Source organism: Pleurodeles waltl, chromosome 9 (assembly GCF_031143425.1).
Source record: "Pleurodeles waltl isolate 20211129_DDA chromosome 9, aPleWal1.hap1.20221129, whole genome shotgun sequence".
NCBI lineage: Eukaryota > Metazoa > Chordata > Amphibia > Caudata > Salamandridae > Pleurodeles > Pleurodeles waltl.
Window position 1 is genome coordinate 141,213,979 of NC_090448.1, and position 17,623 is coordinate 141,231,601.

The 17,623-nt window shown below is 45.7% G+C and overlaps 1 protein-coding gene across 2 annotated transcripts in view; it reads left to right on the top strand.

Annotated features, from left to right (window-relative positions):
* CACNA1D (calcium voltage-gated channel subunit alpha1 D) overlaps window positions 1-16,644 on the top strand; it is a 1,248,477-nt gene extending 1,231,833 nt beyond the window's left edge. For both annotated transcript variants that reach the window (XM_069206436.1, XM_069206437.1), the window contains exon 47: window positions 15,277-16,644. In XM_069206436.1, coding sequence (XP_069062537.1) covers window positions 15,277-15,570 — 294 coding nt within the window. In that variant the 3' untranslated portion in view covers window positions 15,571-16,644. The remainder of the gene's footprint in view (window positions 1-15,276) is intronic.
* The last annotated feature ends 979 nt before the right edge of the window (window positions 16,645-17,623 follow it).

Below are 17,623 nucleotides of genomic sequence, written 5' to 3' on the forward strand. Positions count from 1 at the left end.
AGGTGTGGTGTTTTGACATGGATGGGGTGAAAACAGGAGTTTTTGTTGTAACAAAAATATATATATATGTGTGTGTGTGTGTGCGTATATATACATATATATATATAATATATATATACATATATATATATATATATATATGTATACTGTGTTTGTTATACACAGCTAAAGCTAACTGTACCCAGAATGGAAAGGAAAAAATCATTCATACATATCCTTGGGAGGCGAAAGGAAAGGCCCCTGTTAGCTTCCTCTTTTTCTTTTAATTTATTAGAATTCACAACATGTGACATGAGAGTCGCAATGTCAACTTAAAAATAATGTATTTGTATTATATTAGTCAGTCAGTGGGATGGTATTGATATCATACATATTTACACTAAGGCAACAAAGGAGTGAATTGAAGTTGGGTGCCCTTAAGCAGTCATTAATATATAATAATCAGGGGCAGCTCTTCCATTACAGCAGAGGAGCGTTGCTCTACCAAATAAAATGCCCTCCAAAATTCCAAGGATTAAAAATAATATGGTAATAAAGTTTATTCATTACCATTTTATTTTTCATCCACCGTCCTGAAACGAGTGGCAGGGTGGGGCGGGGCCTGCTGAGCGGCTGCAGCAGTTAGGAGGGTGGGCCGCCTGGGCACTTAATTTCAAACTGTGCATGTTCCTTTGGCCCTTGTCTTATGACACTTTGAAACCTCTCTAACCCAGCTGTCTTAAAACACCTCTGGCAGTCACTTGACTGCCAGACTTGTGATGGTGGTTGGACCGCCACCAGTGCAGCGTTCCGAGCGCCACATTATGACCACGGCGGTCATGCAGTGGTTGGACCCCAGCACCATCAGGATTAGTTATCCTGGCAGTCTGGCGCTTGTGGCAGTCCTAATCCACCAGGGCAGCGCTGCCCTGGGGATTACGACCTCATTCTCCACCAGCGAATTCATGGCCTTAACACTGCCATGAGAAGGCTGGTGGAGAATGGGTGCAGAGGACCCCCTGACCAGCATCATCACAATGTTTACTGTGTGCTTTGCAGACAGTGACCATTGCGAGGGTGCCTGTGCACCCAGCATCCTACAGCCTTGCCACCTGCTTGATTACAAGCCAGAGACAATGCTGTAGAGTGTTTCCCGCTAGGTAAGTGAGTGGAAACACAGGTTTCCGCCTGCTGACCTAGCAGGAAACTCTTAATGGGCCTGGCAGGGTGGTAGCCACTGTGGTGACAACCTCCCCCTCGGAAGTTCGGAGGAGTGGCAAAACCATCCGCTGAACTGTTAATGAGGCCTTTAGTATTTTCATATAAAAAATACTTGTTATGTTGTCTAATAATAATTAATTCTCACATCTCACATTATTTGTGGCATTCAAATTAACTCTCATTCCAATTAGTCAATGACGTATAACCATTTTCCTGTGGCCGTTTTCTGAAAACGGTTGGAAATCACATCCTTTTTGTAAGACTGCCTTGAAATAGCCCAAGACCATACATTGTTCAGGATATGAAGAACACTTCTGATACACGATGCATGACATGGTTAGAAGAATCCCAGTCGAAACACGTTATTTTCGACGGTTAAGAAATATCTACCTTGTTCCTGCTAAATCTAACTGAATGCTGGCACGTATCTAGCACCAGTGAAAATACTTTAAATAGGAGTTCTGTGAATCCTGTCGGTGAAACATTTCTGCCTTTTCTTGCAGTCCTCGATGCGAGCCAGGCACAGACGCTTGAATAGGGAAAGTGAAATACTGTGGAGACCGTGACCTTGGTGTTCAGTGTGCTAACTAATTACAGGCTTCCTCATGAGACAAAAGAGCCCCTCTGAGGACACATGGCCTGTCAGCTGCAAAGACCGCGAGCCCTGCCAAAAACCATATTTATGACTTGCTACAAAAAGGCGAATCTATTGACCAATTGTTATTTGGTCGTGGCTTCTTGGTTCCAGCTCTATTCAGAATAACACATATTTTACCAAAGTGAATAAATACATTTATCGTTGTGTGAAGAGACCTTCGGGACATACATACGTGACGCTCTTGTTGGTGTAAAAGGTCATTTTATTAGAACAGGATTTAAACACAAACAATACTTTAAAACTTTTAACTGCATATCTTTAAAGCAGACTTTAACTTTTACAAAACTCCCTCGCCTTCATTTTCTCCTCAAATGTCTCCCTTCAATTTTCCTGCCGTATATGCTCCCCTATTCCGCCCATGCCTTCCTTGCCTGTAGCCTACCCCTCCCCGCTCTGATGCTTCACCTCCTTGTTTTCCCCCTGGAAGGGTGGACAAGCCCGCACCTGGCTCTCCACCCTCCCCCATCTCCTGCTACCTCTTTACAACTCACCTGTCCTAAATGACTGTTGACCCCCCCTACCTGACATAACTAATATACCTAACTAAAAACCCTTCCTCCCCCTGTCTTCCTAGCTGGGTGGGTGGGTGGTACCTAAATTACACCTCCTTCCCTCCTAGTCGGCGCGCAAAAGGGCCGACCCCACCCTCCACCCCCCTTATAAACCTAACTAGAGAACCCGCCCCCACTTACCTTCTGTCCAATCGGGCGCCTTGCGCGCCATTTCCCCTGTCCCGAATCAACCCGCGGAGAGACTAGACTGCGTCTCTCTTTCCGCGGGTCCCTTCATTGCTGATGCGCCCATTAGTGTTCAAGGAAGTAGTTTTCAATAGTTATCAGATAATATAGTGCATTCTTGCTGATTCCACCCAATTGGTGACCTTGGAATGTGCACTCTAGCATAAGTGGGTGAGTGCTGATGGTCTGGTGGGATTCCCAGGGTAAGAGACACAGTGCCGCAGACCAGCCTTCTGCCTCCACCGGCCTCCCGCTCAAGAAAGAGGTGCTATTTCCTTCCAAACTTTCCTTTCTGCAATATTGCAATGTTACATTGTTTCAATGCAATAGTAATACCGCTTGGAATGGGGCATGTTTGCAGTTCAAAGTCTAACTGGTGTTTAGGTCTAGCGTTAGCCACGGCCTTTCGATTTTACCAAAAATCTACCTATAAAATATACTTACAGGGAGTTTCAGTCATCCCATTTCATCCATTGCTCTGTCTTTGTGTCCTTCACATTTTGCTTCCGCATACCACAGAACGGGGCAACGTGTTAATCCAGTCAGCCATTCGTTCCATTGTCTATGGATGATGGCTTTCTTCCTAAGCACATTCTTGTTGACCACAAAATATTGTAATGTATTCCAACATTTATAAACTGCTTACAACTCCTGTGTGGGGCGCTGAAGCGCTTCCCTACGTGGCTTCACGCTACTGTGTGTAGGGTGTGTGGTTGGAAAGATGTTGTCTTTGTTTTGATACTACGTGGGAAGTGTTTCCATGTCTTGTGTGCTATTGTCTTATGGGACGCACTGTGTTGCAGTGTGGTGAATAATGTGTGAGAGACAAACACTTTAAGAAAAGGCCTCTTTTGTCATGGTTAACCCCCACTTTTTGCCTAGTATTTGATGCGATTTCAAAGTTGTTAGTGCCCAGGGCCGCTGCTAACCAGGCCAGATCTCTTTCCCAAAATTGTTGTGATGCATTGGCAGAATTGTAAACTCATTTAGGAACCCCTATAGGTCCATCATAAATGGTATTAAGGTACCCATGGCATGAGGTGCCAAGGGTAGCCCCCCAAGCGTGGCAGCACAGTTTGTGCCACCCTCAAGGACCATGCATCCAATTGCACCCAGCACTGCCATTGAAGGCTGAGTGTCCTGTGCAATCCTAAAATGCAAAACTGACATGTCATACAGCCTGTGTCCTGTCAACTATACACTGCATGCAATATAGGTAAGTCACCACTCTGGCAGGCCTTCCAGCCCTAAGGCAGGCTGCACTATACCTCATGTGTGCGCAGGGAAAGGGCCTTTACAACCCAGCCGGAGCCACGGAGGCCGTAAGCACGCAAGCATTACCACGCTTGTCCTGAACCACGCATGTGCCTGAACCACCAAATGCGTGGTTAAGGCACCATGCATTAACGTAGTTCAGGCACACAGGAGAAACAGCGGGAAGAGAAACGCAGAGGCCGGGTAAGTGGGCTGGGGCCGTTGGGGTATTTTTAAGGACAGTGGGGTAGGTTTTAGAGTTCAGGGAAGGGGTGGAGGGGTCGGGTAGTTTTTATGACAAGCTGCTGTAGGTTTTAAGATTTAGGGTGGGGGGCAGGCAGAGGGGGAGGGGGTTGGGGTAATTTTTTAGGACAGAGTGGGGTAGGTTTTAGGGTTCAGGACGTGGTCAGGGTAGTTTTTAGGACAGGGCAGAATAGTTTTGAGGACAGGGTGAGGTAGGTTTTAGGGTTTAGGGCAGAACGGGGGGTCAGGGTAGTTTGTAGGACAGGGTGGGGTAGTTTTTAGGACAGTGTAGGTTTTGGGGTTTATTGTGGGGTCAGGGTGGTTTTAAGGACAGGGTGGAGTAGGTTTTAGGGTTTAGGGCGGGGTGGACATGATTTTTAGGACAGGTTAGGGGAGTTTTTAGGAAAGAGTAGGTTTTAGGGTTTAGTGTGGGGGTCAGGGTAGTTTTTGGACAGGGCAGGGTACGTTTTAGAGTTTAGGGCGGGGGCAGGGGGTCGGGGTAGGTTTTAGAACGGGGTAGGTTTTTGGGTTTACAGCGGGGTGGGAGGTAGTTTTTAGGACAGGGCAGGGTAGCTTTTAGGACAGGACAGGGTAGCTTTTAGGGTTTAGGGCAGAGGTGGGGTAGTTTTTAGGACAGGGCAGATTACGATTTAGGGTTTACGGTGGCATGGGGGTCAGGTAGTTTTTAGGGCAGGGCGGGGTAGGATTGAGGGTTCAGGACAGGGTGGGGGTCTGGTAATTTTTAGGACAGGGTGGGGTGGGGTTTAGGGTGGGGGCCGGGGTAATTTTTAGGATAGGGCGGGTAGGTTTTAGGTTTCATGATGGGATCAGGGTAGTTTTTAGGGCAGGGTACGGGAGTTTTTAGGAAAGGGCAGGTTTTGGGGTTTTAGGTGGGGGAGAGGTTGGGGTAATTTTAAGGACAGGGAGGCGTAGTTTTTAGGGTTCAGGGCGGGGGATTGGGTCATTTTTAGGACAGTGTGGGGTGGGGTTTAGGGAGGGGGCCGGGGTCATTTTTAGGATAGGGTGGGGTCGATTTTAGGTTTCATGATGGGATCAGGGTAGTTTTTTTAGGGCAGGGTAGGGGAGTTTTTAGGAAAGGGCAGGTTTTGGGGTTTAAGGTGGGGTAGAGGTCGGGGTCATTTTAAGGACAGGGAGGCGTAGTTTTTAGGGTTCAGGGCGGGGGATCGGGTCGTTTTTAGGACAGTGTGGGGTAGTTTTTAGGACAGGGTGGGGTAGGTTTTAGGCCACGGCAGGGTAGATTTTAGGATTTAGGTTGGGTAGTTTTAGGACGGGGCAGGGTAGGGTTTAGGGCGGGGTGGGGCAGTTTTTAGGACAGGGTGGGTTTTAGGGTTGTGGGCGCAGGTTGGGTACTTTTTAGAACAGGGCGGGGTAGGTTTTAGGACAGGGCAAGGTAGCTTTTAGGGTTTAGGACAGATCAGGGGGGCGGCTAGTTTTTAGTTTAGGGCGGGGAGGTTTTAGATTTCAGGGCGTGGCAGGGGGTTGGGTAGTTTTGAGGACAGGATGCAATAGTTTTTAGGACATTGTAAGGTTCAGGGCAGGGGTTGGGGTAGTTTTTAGGAGAGGGCGGGGTCGATTTTAGGCCAGGGTAGGTTTTAGGGCGAGGGGTCAGGGGGGCTTCATGACACAATCACACATGGCATTACCAAACATACCTAGGACAGGGCAGGATCGTTTTTAGGACAGGATGAGGTAGGTTTCAGGGTTTAGGGCAGAGCGGGGGGTCAGGGTAGTTTGTAGGACAGGGTGGGGTAGTTTTTTAGGACAGTATAGGTTTTGGGGTTTATTATGGGGTCGGGGTAGTTTTAAGGACAGGGTGGAGTAGGTTTTAGGGTGGGGTGGGGGTGATTTTTAGGACAGGTTGGAGGAGTTTTTAGGAGAGGGTAAGTTTTAGGGTTTAGGGTGGAGGTCAGGGTATTTTTTAGGACAGGGCAGGGTACGTTTTAGGGTTTAGGGCGGGAACAGGGGGTCGTGTTAGGTTTTAGAACAGGGTAGGTTTTTGGGGTTAGGGTGGGGTGGGAGGTCGTTTTTAGGACAGGGCGGGGTAGCTTTTAGGACAGGACAGGGTCGTTTTTAGGGTTTAGGGCAGAGGTGGGGTAGTTTTTAGGACAGGGCAGAGTAGGATTTAGGGTTTAGGGTGGCATGGGGGGTCACGTAGTTTTTAGGGCGGGGTAGGTTTGAGTGTTCAGGGCAGGGTGGGGGGTCTGGTAGTTTTTAGGGCAGGGTGGGGTGGGGTTTAGGGTGGAGGTCGAGGTCGTTTTTAGGATAGGGTGGGGTAGGTTTTAGGTTTCATGGTGCGATCAGGGTGGTTTTTAGGGCGAGGTGGGGGAGTTTTTAGGAAAGGGTAGCTTTTAGGGTTTAAGGTGGGGTGGAGATCGGGGTAATTTTTAGGACAGGGAGGCGTAGTTTTTAGGGTTCAGAGCGGGAGATCGGGGTCTTTTTTAGGACAGTGTGGGTCGTTTTTAGGACAGGGTGGGCTTTATAGTTTAGGGCAGGGTCGGGGTACTTTTTAGGACAGGGTGGGGTAGGTTTTAGGACATGGCAGGGTAGATTTTAGGGTTTAGGGTGGGGTAGTTTTTAGGATGGGGCAGGGTAGGGTTTAGGGTGGGGGTAGTTTTTAGGACAGGGTAGGTTTTAGGGTCTAGGGCGCAGGTGGGGTACTTTTTAGGACAGGGCGGGGTAGGTTTTAGGACAGGATAAGGTAGCTTTTAGGGTTTAGGGCAGGTCAGGGGGGCGGCTAGTTTTTAGTTTCGGGCGGGGGAAGTTTTAGGTTTCAGGGGGTCGGGGTAGTTTTGAGGACAGGATGCGGTAGTTTTTATGACATTGTAAGGTTCAGGGCAGGGGTTGGGGTAGTTTTTAGGACAGGGCGGGGTAGATTGTAGGACAGGGCATGGCAGCTTTTAACGTTTAGGGTGGGGGTTGGGTAGTTTTTAGGACAGGGCAGGGTAGGTGTTAGGGTTTAGGGCTGGGGTGAGGAATGCAGCAGCCAGGACAGTGGGGTGAAGGCGGGTTGGGAGATTTTTAAGGACAGTGGGGTAGGTCTTAGAGTTCAAGGTGGGGGTGGGTGGGTCAGGGTAGTTTTTAGGGCCTGATTAGGGTTCAGGGCGGGGCAGGCGATGGGGGTAGTTCAGGGCGGGGTGGTAGTTTTCAGGACAGGGTGGGATAGTTTTTAGGACAGGGTGGTGTGGGTTTTAGAGTTTAGGGCAGGGCAGAGGGTCAGGGTAGTTTTTAGGACAGGGCAGGATACGTTTTAAAGTTTAGGTGGTAGGGTGTCAGGTAGTTTTTAGTACAAGGTGGATGAGTTTTTAGGACAGGGCAGGTATGAGGGTTCAGGGTGGGGTGGAGTTTGGGGTCGTTTTTAGGACAGGGCAGGGTAGATTTTAGGGTTTAGGGCAGGGTACTTGTTAGGGCAGGGTAAGATTTAGGGTTTAAGACAGGGTGGGAGGCCAGGTAGTTGTTAGGACACAGTGGGGTAGGTTTTAGTGTTCAGGACAGGATGGGGGTCGGGTAGTTTTTAGGACAGGGTAGGGTATCTTTTAGGGTTTAGGGTAGGGGATGGGGTCGTTTTTAGGAAAGGGTGGAGTTGGTTTTAGGGTTCAAGGTGGGACAGGGGGTCAGGGTAGTTTTTAGGGTATGGTGGGGGAGTTTTTAGGACAGGGTAGGTTTTAGGGTTTAAGGTGCAGTGGGTGTCGGGGTAATTTTTAGAACAGGGTGGGGTAGGTTTTAAGGTTCAGGGTCGTTTGGTTTAGGATAGAGTGGGGTCGATTTTAGTAAATGGTAGGTTTTATGCTTCAGGGGGAGTAGGGGTAGTTTTTAGGAAAGGGCGGGGTAGGTTTTAGGACAAGGCAGAGTAGCTTTTAGGGTTTAGCACAGGGCAAGGTAGTTTTTGGGACAGGACAGGGTAAGATTTAGGGTTTAGGGCAGGGGTGGGGAGGTCAGGTAGTTTTTAGGACACAGTGGAGTCATTTTTAGGACAGGGTAAGTTTTAGAGTTTAGGGTGGGGTCAGGGTAGTTTTTAGGACAGGGTAGCTTTTAGGGTTCAGAGGGGATCGGGGTAGTACTTAGGACAGGGTGGGTTAGGTTTTAGGTTTCAGACGGGGGTCAGGGTAGTTTTGAGGACAGAGTGGAGTTGTTTTTAACACAGGGTAGGGTTTAGGGCAGGGGTGGGTGTTGGCGTAGTTTTTAGAACAGGGCGGGGTAGGTTTTAGGACAGGGCATGGTAGCTTTTCAGGTTTAGGATGGGGCGGGCAATAGGTAGGGGTAGATTTTAGGGCAGGGTAGCTTTTAGGGTTTAGGACGGGGCAGGGTAGTTTTGAACACAGGACTGGGTAGGATTTAGCGTTTAGGGCAGGGGTGGGGGTGGGGAGGTTGGGTAGTTTTTAGGGCAGGGTAGGTTTTAGGGTGTAGGGTGGGGGCGAGAGGGTCAGAGTGGTTGTATCACACAACCACGCATGGCATTACCAAATATACCCTTACTATGCATGCTTTTACAATGAAATTCGTTGTAAAAGCATGTGTGGTAAAGGCATGCGTGGCTAAGATGCGGTTGTTTTTCCGACTGCGTTGTTAAGCCATGCGTGGTTCTGCCATGTGTGGTTCTGCTATACAAGCATGTGGGCATAGATGCATGAGCAATATGCCCCTACTGTGTCCCTGCCAAACCTGGGACATAGTAAGTGAACAGAGCTGCCATTTTACATGCATGTGCTGGACAGTGGTCAGTTATGAGTTTCACAGCTACATGATCGCCACTCTGCACCCTGGGCTGTTTGGTATCAAACAACTCAGAAAGGTAAGTCCAGACTGGTTGCAGTATTGAATTCATTGCTAAATGTACCCCGGGACCACCTTAGAGGTGCCCTCTGCAAAAGCTAACTACCCTGGCATGGGTTCTGGCCGTTCAAACCAGTCTGCCACCACCAGACAGGATTCTGGAACCCTGGGGCGAGAATCTATGCTCTCTGGGTCCAGAGAATAAAGCCCTTCCTGGGCAGAAGTGTCCCCTAGTAATGTGCACAGCCCTGCCTATGAGCTTCAAAGGGCTTACTGCCCTTGAAATTCAACCCCAGCCCTGCTGCTAGCAGCCGATGGCTACCCCCATTGCAAACCCCCACTTTTGGCAGGAGCAATGTGGGAAAACATACAAAGGACAGAAGGAGTGGCTACCCCAGCTTGCACCACCCCTAAGGTGTTGCATGCCAGGTGATCCCTCCATTTAATTTTCTTCCATCTTGTATGGTAGGAAAATAGCCTATCAGGGATAGGGAAGTGACTTCTGCCCACAGAAAGTGGTCACATAGTGGGTGTAGCCACCTTAAGGTAGTTGACCTATTGGGGACTACTAGATACCCCCTAAACACCCACTAAATGTGGTATTTAGTTGGCACCACTAGACCTACAGATCACATTCCAAAGACACAAGAAGACCAGCAGCAAAGAAGACCCAAGATTCAAGAACTGCATTCCTGCTGCACAAAGAAAAAGGATCCAAACCCTGTCTGCTGCAACCAGGACTCGCCAGTCACCACTGCTGGGTTGCTTAGACACCGGTGGGACTCTGAAAATCCCCAAATGACCTCCACTCTTCTGAAAATCACTGAAGATCTCCTTCCAGAGTGAAGGCATCACTCTCCTGCAACAAAGAGCAAAAGATCAGTGAAGTCCAGTTCACTGACTGACTGCTGACTAAGGAACCGGATGCTGCAGCAAGGCCACATTTCACCCAGCGGACTGTGCGGAAAAAAACAGCAAGTGTGCTAAGTTTGGTGGGACTGTGACCTCCAGTAGCTGAACAGTGCAATAGCCCCAGGTACTGGCCACTCAGCGTCAGACACCAGGGAGGAAAGTCCACTTTGAACTCCAAACGGACCAGGAGGAAGCCCCAGTTGAGGGACTTTAGAAACCACCAGAACCACCACCAAACTAGCCCTGCTGACCTGCAAGTGATCCTCAAAGTGACCTACCTCCTGCTTCCAAAGGCACCTTTGTGCACTTTGTGCACAGCTCCTGGCTCATTTATCTGCTCTGCACCCAGCCTCCCTGAGTCCTGCACCCCTGGCAACCTCTACATTCCAAGGGGACTCACCTCAAAGTCCACCTGCCCGTTGCTTTTCCAAGTGGTCCCCCACAGTGGTCTTGCACCTGCTCCAAGGATTTTTCAGCAGCCTTTCCCGCCAAAACCGGGAACCGGCCGCACTCCTCCAGCTGACCCACAGGTCTTCTTGATGACCTATATGCAGAAGGAGACATTTTTAAACGCACTGCCTGATTTTATATGTATTTTTAAAAGGTTCTCCCATTGATTCCTATGGTGCATATTTACGCACAAAAATACTTTTTATGCTAAACTTTGAAAAATCATACCTTAAAAAGTACTTACCCGATTTTAATGGTCTTGGTTTTAAAAATGTTATAAAAAAAGTATTTTTGTGAATTGGTCTCGAGTTATTCCTTTGAGTGTGTGTCTTGCTTTATTGATACCATGAGTACAATAAATGCGTTGCACTTCTCCAAGATTGACCTAACTGCTCGACCAAGCTACCATAAATATTAGAGCATTAGGTGGTCTATTTTTTACCTCTGTAAACCAAGGTGTGGTTGCCCAGTCTCTCTGCAGAGTATGCCTGGTTATGCACACACATAGAGAGCCAGCCTCCGAAAGGCAGGCATCTGGAAGACTAAGGGCGTCACTTACAAGAATCTGACGCAGCGGCGCTGAGGCATCAGATTTATTACACTGCCCTACAACCCCCTAACGACACCATGGATGGGCTGTATTTGCAATACAGAGTTCCCTGGTGCCTGTTTTCATAGATGCCTCAGAGTTCTGATGCATCTGTGGCGCTAAAGTGATTCATTGCTAGACTAGCGTAAAAAAAATGATGCTACTCCAGCAGTGCAAGGAAAGCTCCCATAGAGAAAAGCTGTTAGCGTTAGCGTTAAACTTACACAGTAAAGGCGCAGAACGACGCAGTGAAAAATTGTAAATTTCACTGCATCAGTTCTGCATGGCTTTTCACAAGAGAACACCTATCTTGCATACATTATACCTGCTGCAGGTATAATGTGATGCAAGTCTTCACAATCTGATGCATTGGGCCCAAGGTATCAGTTTGTAAATCTGGAACAGTGTAAAGCACTGCTTAGTATCACCTCTGTATAAAACAAAATGATGCAACGGTGGTGCAAATGTCTTGTAAATGAGGTCCTAAGATTGTCTTTGAAACAACTGAGGCAAGAAGGCCTTTCATCTCTTTGAAACCTCTAAACAAATGCAAAAAGAATCTTAAGACTCAATTAGGTTTGTGCTAACCATTGCCCGTGTCTTCAATTTATACTACTTTCTACCTGGCTTTAGCAGCCAAACGTAGCATTCAAGCTTTATCATATGCTGATGATCTCGATTTCATCCTTTTTCCAATTGCAATCAACTACTGGTGGACAGCTCTCCAGTCCAGACCTTATAAGGTCTGATGTGAAGAGCTGTTTGTAGGCAAACAATCTCATTATAGGAAACCCTGTTTATCAGTGAAATCCACGTGCTAGTAAACAAGAATACCACAATGGTATCAGAACTCACAGAAAGAAAGAAAAGGTTCTTGTACACGTCTTAGTTGAATACAGTGGTTATTAACCTCCATCTAGCGCTCCTTCAGAGGTAGGGGCAAAGTCAGAGTTTACAGAACAACCTTGAAGAATTTTTTGGTCGCTCGTTGAAGTGGATTAGATGAGTCCGGCCTACTGTGTAATGTTGCTTGTGCAGTTTTGATAAAGAGGAACACTTAGGCCCATATTTATACTTTTTTAGCACCTCATTTACGTTAAAAAGCGGCGCAAAGTTACAAAATACAATTGTATTTCGTAAGTTTGCGCCGCTTTTGCTTAAAAAAAAGACGCAAATGCAGAGCTAAAAAAATATAAATAAGGGCCTTAGGGTCTTATTTACAAGAAAGTGTTGCATCATTAGTGGTGCGCCACTTTTCTTGCAGCCCATTGCATCCCCTAATGCCACCATGGTAGCACCGTCTTTACAATACGGTGCACCATGACGCATGTTAGGGGCAATAGCGTTTTTTGATGCTTTTGTAACGCTATACTGGATTAGGGTTTCCAGTATAGTGTTAAGAGGCCCATTGAAATCAATGGGAGCAGACGTTAAAAATGACGCTAGAAATGGTTCAATGGAATCCTGTAGATTCCATTGCGACATTTTTAGTGACCCTCTAATGAGGGAACACCCCCTATGCGTACATCATGCATATATTATGCGTGATGTGGCACAAATTGTTTACAAGGTGGCGCAAACCTTGTAATATGGCTCTATGGTAGTGACCTGTAAGTGTCACATTTGCGGCAAAAAAAAACCTGCAAATGTGGGGCTGAGGGGCGCAAGGCCTTTGTAAATTTGGCCCTTAGTTATATTTAGCAGCATTCTTTCTGGTGGATATGTAATCTTCCATCAGATTCCCCATTGCCCTTCCGCTGCATCCCTCCAAGGGACTGTTCGTTTTTCTGTAGAGTTCATCTCTTAACTGAACATCACCTGAGTGTATATGGAACACTATTCTTCCAGCACCAGCCATACCAATGGCTCTTACACAGGGTGGTAAATGCTGCCATGTTATGTGAAGCAAAAATTGTACTGGGAACATTCAACCAGCTACAGAGACGAGAAGGCATCCATCAGCCCTTGTGACTATTTGAATGCCAAAATCATTTTCTCACTGTGTTTTGTGATGCACCTACAACATAATAATAATAATAATAATAATAGTAATAATAATAACAATAATAGTAACAATAATAATTATTTTAGTATTAATAAAAATGACTTGCTTTTATGTAGTGCGTCCTACAGCATTTCTGCTTTATCTGAGAACCTAATTAACAAACTTCGGCATTACCTCATATATGGTCCTTAGTGTAAGTGACCTGAATGGGCTACAGTCATACCGCATCATTATCTGCATGAAACCAGCCTTTCTCCACACTAGACCCAACGGAGACCATCGTACTCTAAGCCTCTGACCTGGCTGAAAGTCTCACCGTCCCTTCAACCTCCATGCAGTTTTCTTTTATGTTCAGTGACATCACATGCATCTCAGCTGCCCATTTCCAATCCATTGTGCATGTTTAAGTCCATATTATGATGTTGCTTTCACTAAGGAGAAGACCCATTCCTTGTGGGGTCTCAAAGTTGTGTTATGGGAAGCCTTCAACCCGACGACAGACATGCCACAATCACAGCACTAACAGCCATTATACATGTAGAAATGCATCACCAGCAGATAACATTGCAGGACATCACAAGTTTTGCTAGCACCTCCACCATACCTTAGGAACATTACCACAAACATAAACGATTAGAATTCTCTCATCAGGGTTTACTGAAGCTATTGAAAATGCGATGTTTAGCATATGGCAACCAATACTAGAGAGTTATCTTACACCCACAGGGAGAGAGGTATTAATCTTCTCTTACTATTTTAGTGGAATACGCTATTTGTTTATGTTGAATTAAATGCCTGTAAGTTTTTTGTAATAGTACTAACTTTTGTGGCTTTATCCACATTTTGTAAACTCTCACTAAGATGCTGGCAGGAAGAAGTGCAGGTGAGATTATGTAACCAATTGACATGCTGTATATTTGTTTCTGAATTATATATTGACAGTTTTGTCCTTTCTTTAACTATATTACTCAAATGAGAGTGTGTACATGTCTATGAGTCACACTCTAAAATGATGTCATGAAGAGCATCCATAACTTGTAGAGTGATGGCTATGTTGTTGACTATGGAACCTACACAATATGTTTCATCTCAACTTCGACACACTGCTCAGCCCTGTACAAAAAGCTGATGTCCCTTTGCCCCATTTCCCTAGTTTGCCGACGTTGGGAGCAATTCAGTTTTGATCTAGACTTTGCTGTGAGGAGGTGGGAGTCAGCTCCTAACCATATTAAGCGCCTGATTACGACCTTGGCGGATGGGATACTCCATCACAAATGTGACAGATTTCCTGTCCACCGTAAAATAAGTTCCTTTATAGCCTATGGAACTTCTAAAATGGCGGGTGGGATATCTGTCATGTTTGTGACAGAGTATCCCACCCTCCAAGGTAGTAATCAGGTCCTTTGTTTGTTCCCAGCTATTGCCAAGCTTTGAGATGCGTAAAGACAGAGATTTATTGGCACCACCAACAGGTTACTCGTGCAGTTTGTTTCACTGGGTATTGAACATGGTGCCCAGATAAGAACTTGGCGGCCAATGTGAAAGAAAGATGGTCTTATCAGTTGAGAACAAAGGTTTGTCCCACCTGTAGTCTTTTTTTAGTCTGTCCACTCCATGCATGCTGCCAGGTAACAGTGTCACTAGTGCTTGACATTCCAGGCTACTAGGAGTACTAGCATACTACTCCCCCATCCACCAAAGTGGTTCAGCACTCCAGGGCAAGTGAGCATACTTTGTCCGTCATTTGGCCATAAGAGAATGTCTACCTGCTGCTCGTAAGAGCTGGATGTAAAGGCTAGACAATTGCATTTAAATTTAGTAGTGTGGATTGACAATAGTGGCCAGACGAAAAGGCAACTGATCTTGCAGTGTTCTATAAGGCCCTTAATGTCAAAGGAACAATTTGCCTTGTTAAAGTACCAATTGGATGAATTTAGAGAGCTGACTGTGTATCACTGGTGGTGGTGAGGTGGAAAATGAGTTACTTGGCCACTAATGCGGTATCACCTAGTAAGGCAATGCATGGATCAAAGCCAAGGGTTATCAGAGGGGGTGGTGGTACAGAATCATATCAGAGCCAGGAAAGGAATGTATACTCATGAAGGATGGTATTCCAAAAAATACAGACTTAAGTTTCCAATAATGTGCACAGTGGTCCCCATTGTTGGATGTTATATATCATCTCTTATAGGTATTAAATGGATAAAGGTGAAACCTGTGGCTGGACCTATATTCGGCCACAGTTTTGGCAAGGCTCAATACATTTTTGTGACATGACTTAAGCAGTCTGGGTTAGATTTTCAATTTCTTATTTGCCCACTTTTCTTTTATGATACCATCTTCCTTTAAAAACTGTTGAGATAATGCTGAACGTAGACATCTAAGTAGTCGAAATGTGTGAGGCCTTCTAATCCTTATTCTAATTTTTATTTTTCAGGTATTAATATCGGAAGGACTAGGCCGGTACGCGAAGGATCCAAAATTTGTTTCTGCAACAAAGCACGAGATTGCTGATGCTTGTGACATGACTATTGATGAGATGGAAAGTGCAGCTAGTAATCTTCTCAATGGAACCATTCAAAATGGGACAAATGGGGACATGTTTCCCATTTTAAGTAGGCAAGATTTGGAACTTCAAGACTTTGGTCCTGGTTATAGCGATGAAGAACCTGAGCCAGTGAAATACGAAGAAGATTTAGCTGATGAAATGATATGCATTACAGCATTATAGTATTTAGGAAAACTTACAGCTATGATTTATTACACATAATTGAAGTGCCTCACTGCCAGTAGATGCTAGGCACATGAATGAAAGGTGAATCAGGCTTTGGTAAAGATGAGGTCACCTCTCCAAGGAGCTAGAGCGGTGGATCAGCAAAGGTCTGCAGATTGATTACAACGAGTTGCAGAATTAAGGTATCCTCCAACAGAAGTGGCTCCGGCTAACCAGAGAGATGCTGACCATGTTTAACACAGAGCCAAAGAAGCATTCGGAGGTGCAATATAGTGCCTGTGTTTCAAGTATATCTTGTTGCGCTTTATAATGGAGAAGGTGGTTTTCATTACAGGTCAAGGATTCTTGAGCGGTGTTGAGGAAGAGGATTGACACTTAATGGGTGATGACAATCAAAAAGACCATGTTGTTAACTGCGTCATCAGTCAGATATCAACATATTTATTGTGTTCAGCATATCCGTTATTATTTTAATTTTTGGCCAGGCTAGTAGTCTCAGCTCTTCAAAAATTATTACGTCAAATGCCACATACAGAAGCTAATTGTAAAAGAAAATGCAACGTATTTCTCTCATTCGTGATACCAGTTTACATAATGAAATGTCAACAAGATAGTCTGTTTTGTGACTATCAGTAAGGGCAGGACACACTGGAGTAATTGCATTTTTAACAATGCACTTGTAGCCAGGTAATCTTTGAATTAGATAGGTAAATTCACATAATAGGTTTGATGTAAATGATCTGTATTATACAATATTTTGTAAAGAGATGTTCTATATTTTGTAATTATGGTAAAGTACTTGAACAAGAGCAATATTTATGGATTTAGATTAAATTACGCATTGACAAGATGATTTGAGGTATAGATATTTTTGACCATTTGGCGCTTTAGTATCAAGTAGGAACAGAGCCAGTTAATCTCTGTTTGAAACCGAGATTTCAATTGAATAATAAATCCATTTTGTAAGATGTCTCAAATCACTACAGCATATCTTGATGAGATATGCAATTATGCTACTTCAACTGCAAAAAAGAGTTGAATAAAATAATTTGAATAAAATGTGCAATTACATTTAAATTAGTCAAGTCTTACTATTGTTTGGTCTCAAATGTTTAAATATTGAATATCACATTTACATCAGTGTCATTTATAAACTCATCTACTGCAGTGGTTCCCAACCTGTGGTCTGGGGACATCTGGGGGGGGCTTTTTGCAAATTGCAACCTACCTCATGAATATTAATGAGGCATGTCCCTTGCGACCCATTTGGGAATAGCAAACAATGTCTCAGACACTACTGTGCATCAGATTTTGCGACTCGCAATTTGTGAGTTTCTAAAAAAAATCGCGATTTGCGAGTTGCTAAATCTGACAATCATACATCTGGCCCTATGTTCCTGAAGTGTTTTGTTACTTCCTTGTTGCCTCTGCATATCTGCAGTGTTAAAGGGTATAAATCAGAATGATAATAAAGTAAGGGCCATATTTACACTTTTCGACGCACAACTGCGCTAACGCCATTCTGAAGCGCCATGCGGGCGCCGTATTTATTCAGTGACGTTAGCCGGCGTTAGCCGGCAGAGCTGCCTGGTGTGCGTAAAAAAAAAATGACGTACACCAGGCAGCGCCGGCGTAGGGGAATATGGAGCTTGGGCGCCAAAAAATGGGGCAAGTCAGGCTGAGGCAAAATTTTCGCCTCAACCCAATTTGCGCCATTTTTTTTTACTCCCAACCCCCATTAAAATGACTCCTGTCTTAGCAAAGACAGGAGTCATGCCCCCTTGCCCAATGGCCATGCCCAGGGGACTTCTGTCCCCTGGGCATGGTCATTGGGCATAGTGGCATGTAGGGGGGGCACAAATCAGGCCCCCCTATGCCACAAAAAAAAAAAAAAGAATTACTTACCTGAACTTACCTTATGTTCCCTGGGATGGGTCCCTCCATCCTTAGGCGTCCTCCTGGGGTGGGCAAGGGTGACAGGGGGTGTCCCTGGGGGCATGGGAGGGCACCTCTGGGCTCCTTCCGAGCCCACAGGTCCCTTAACGCCTGC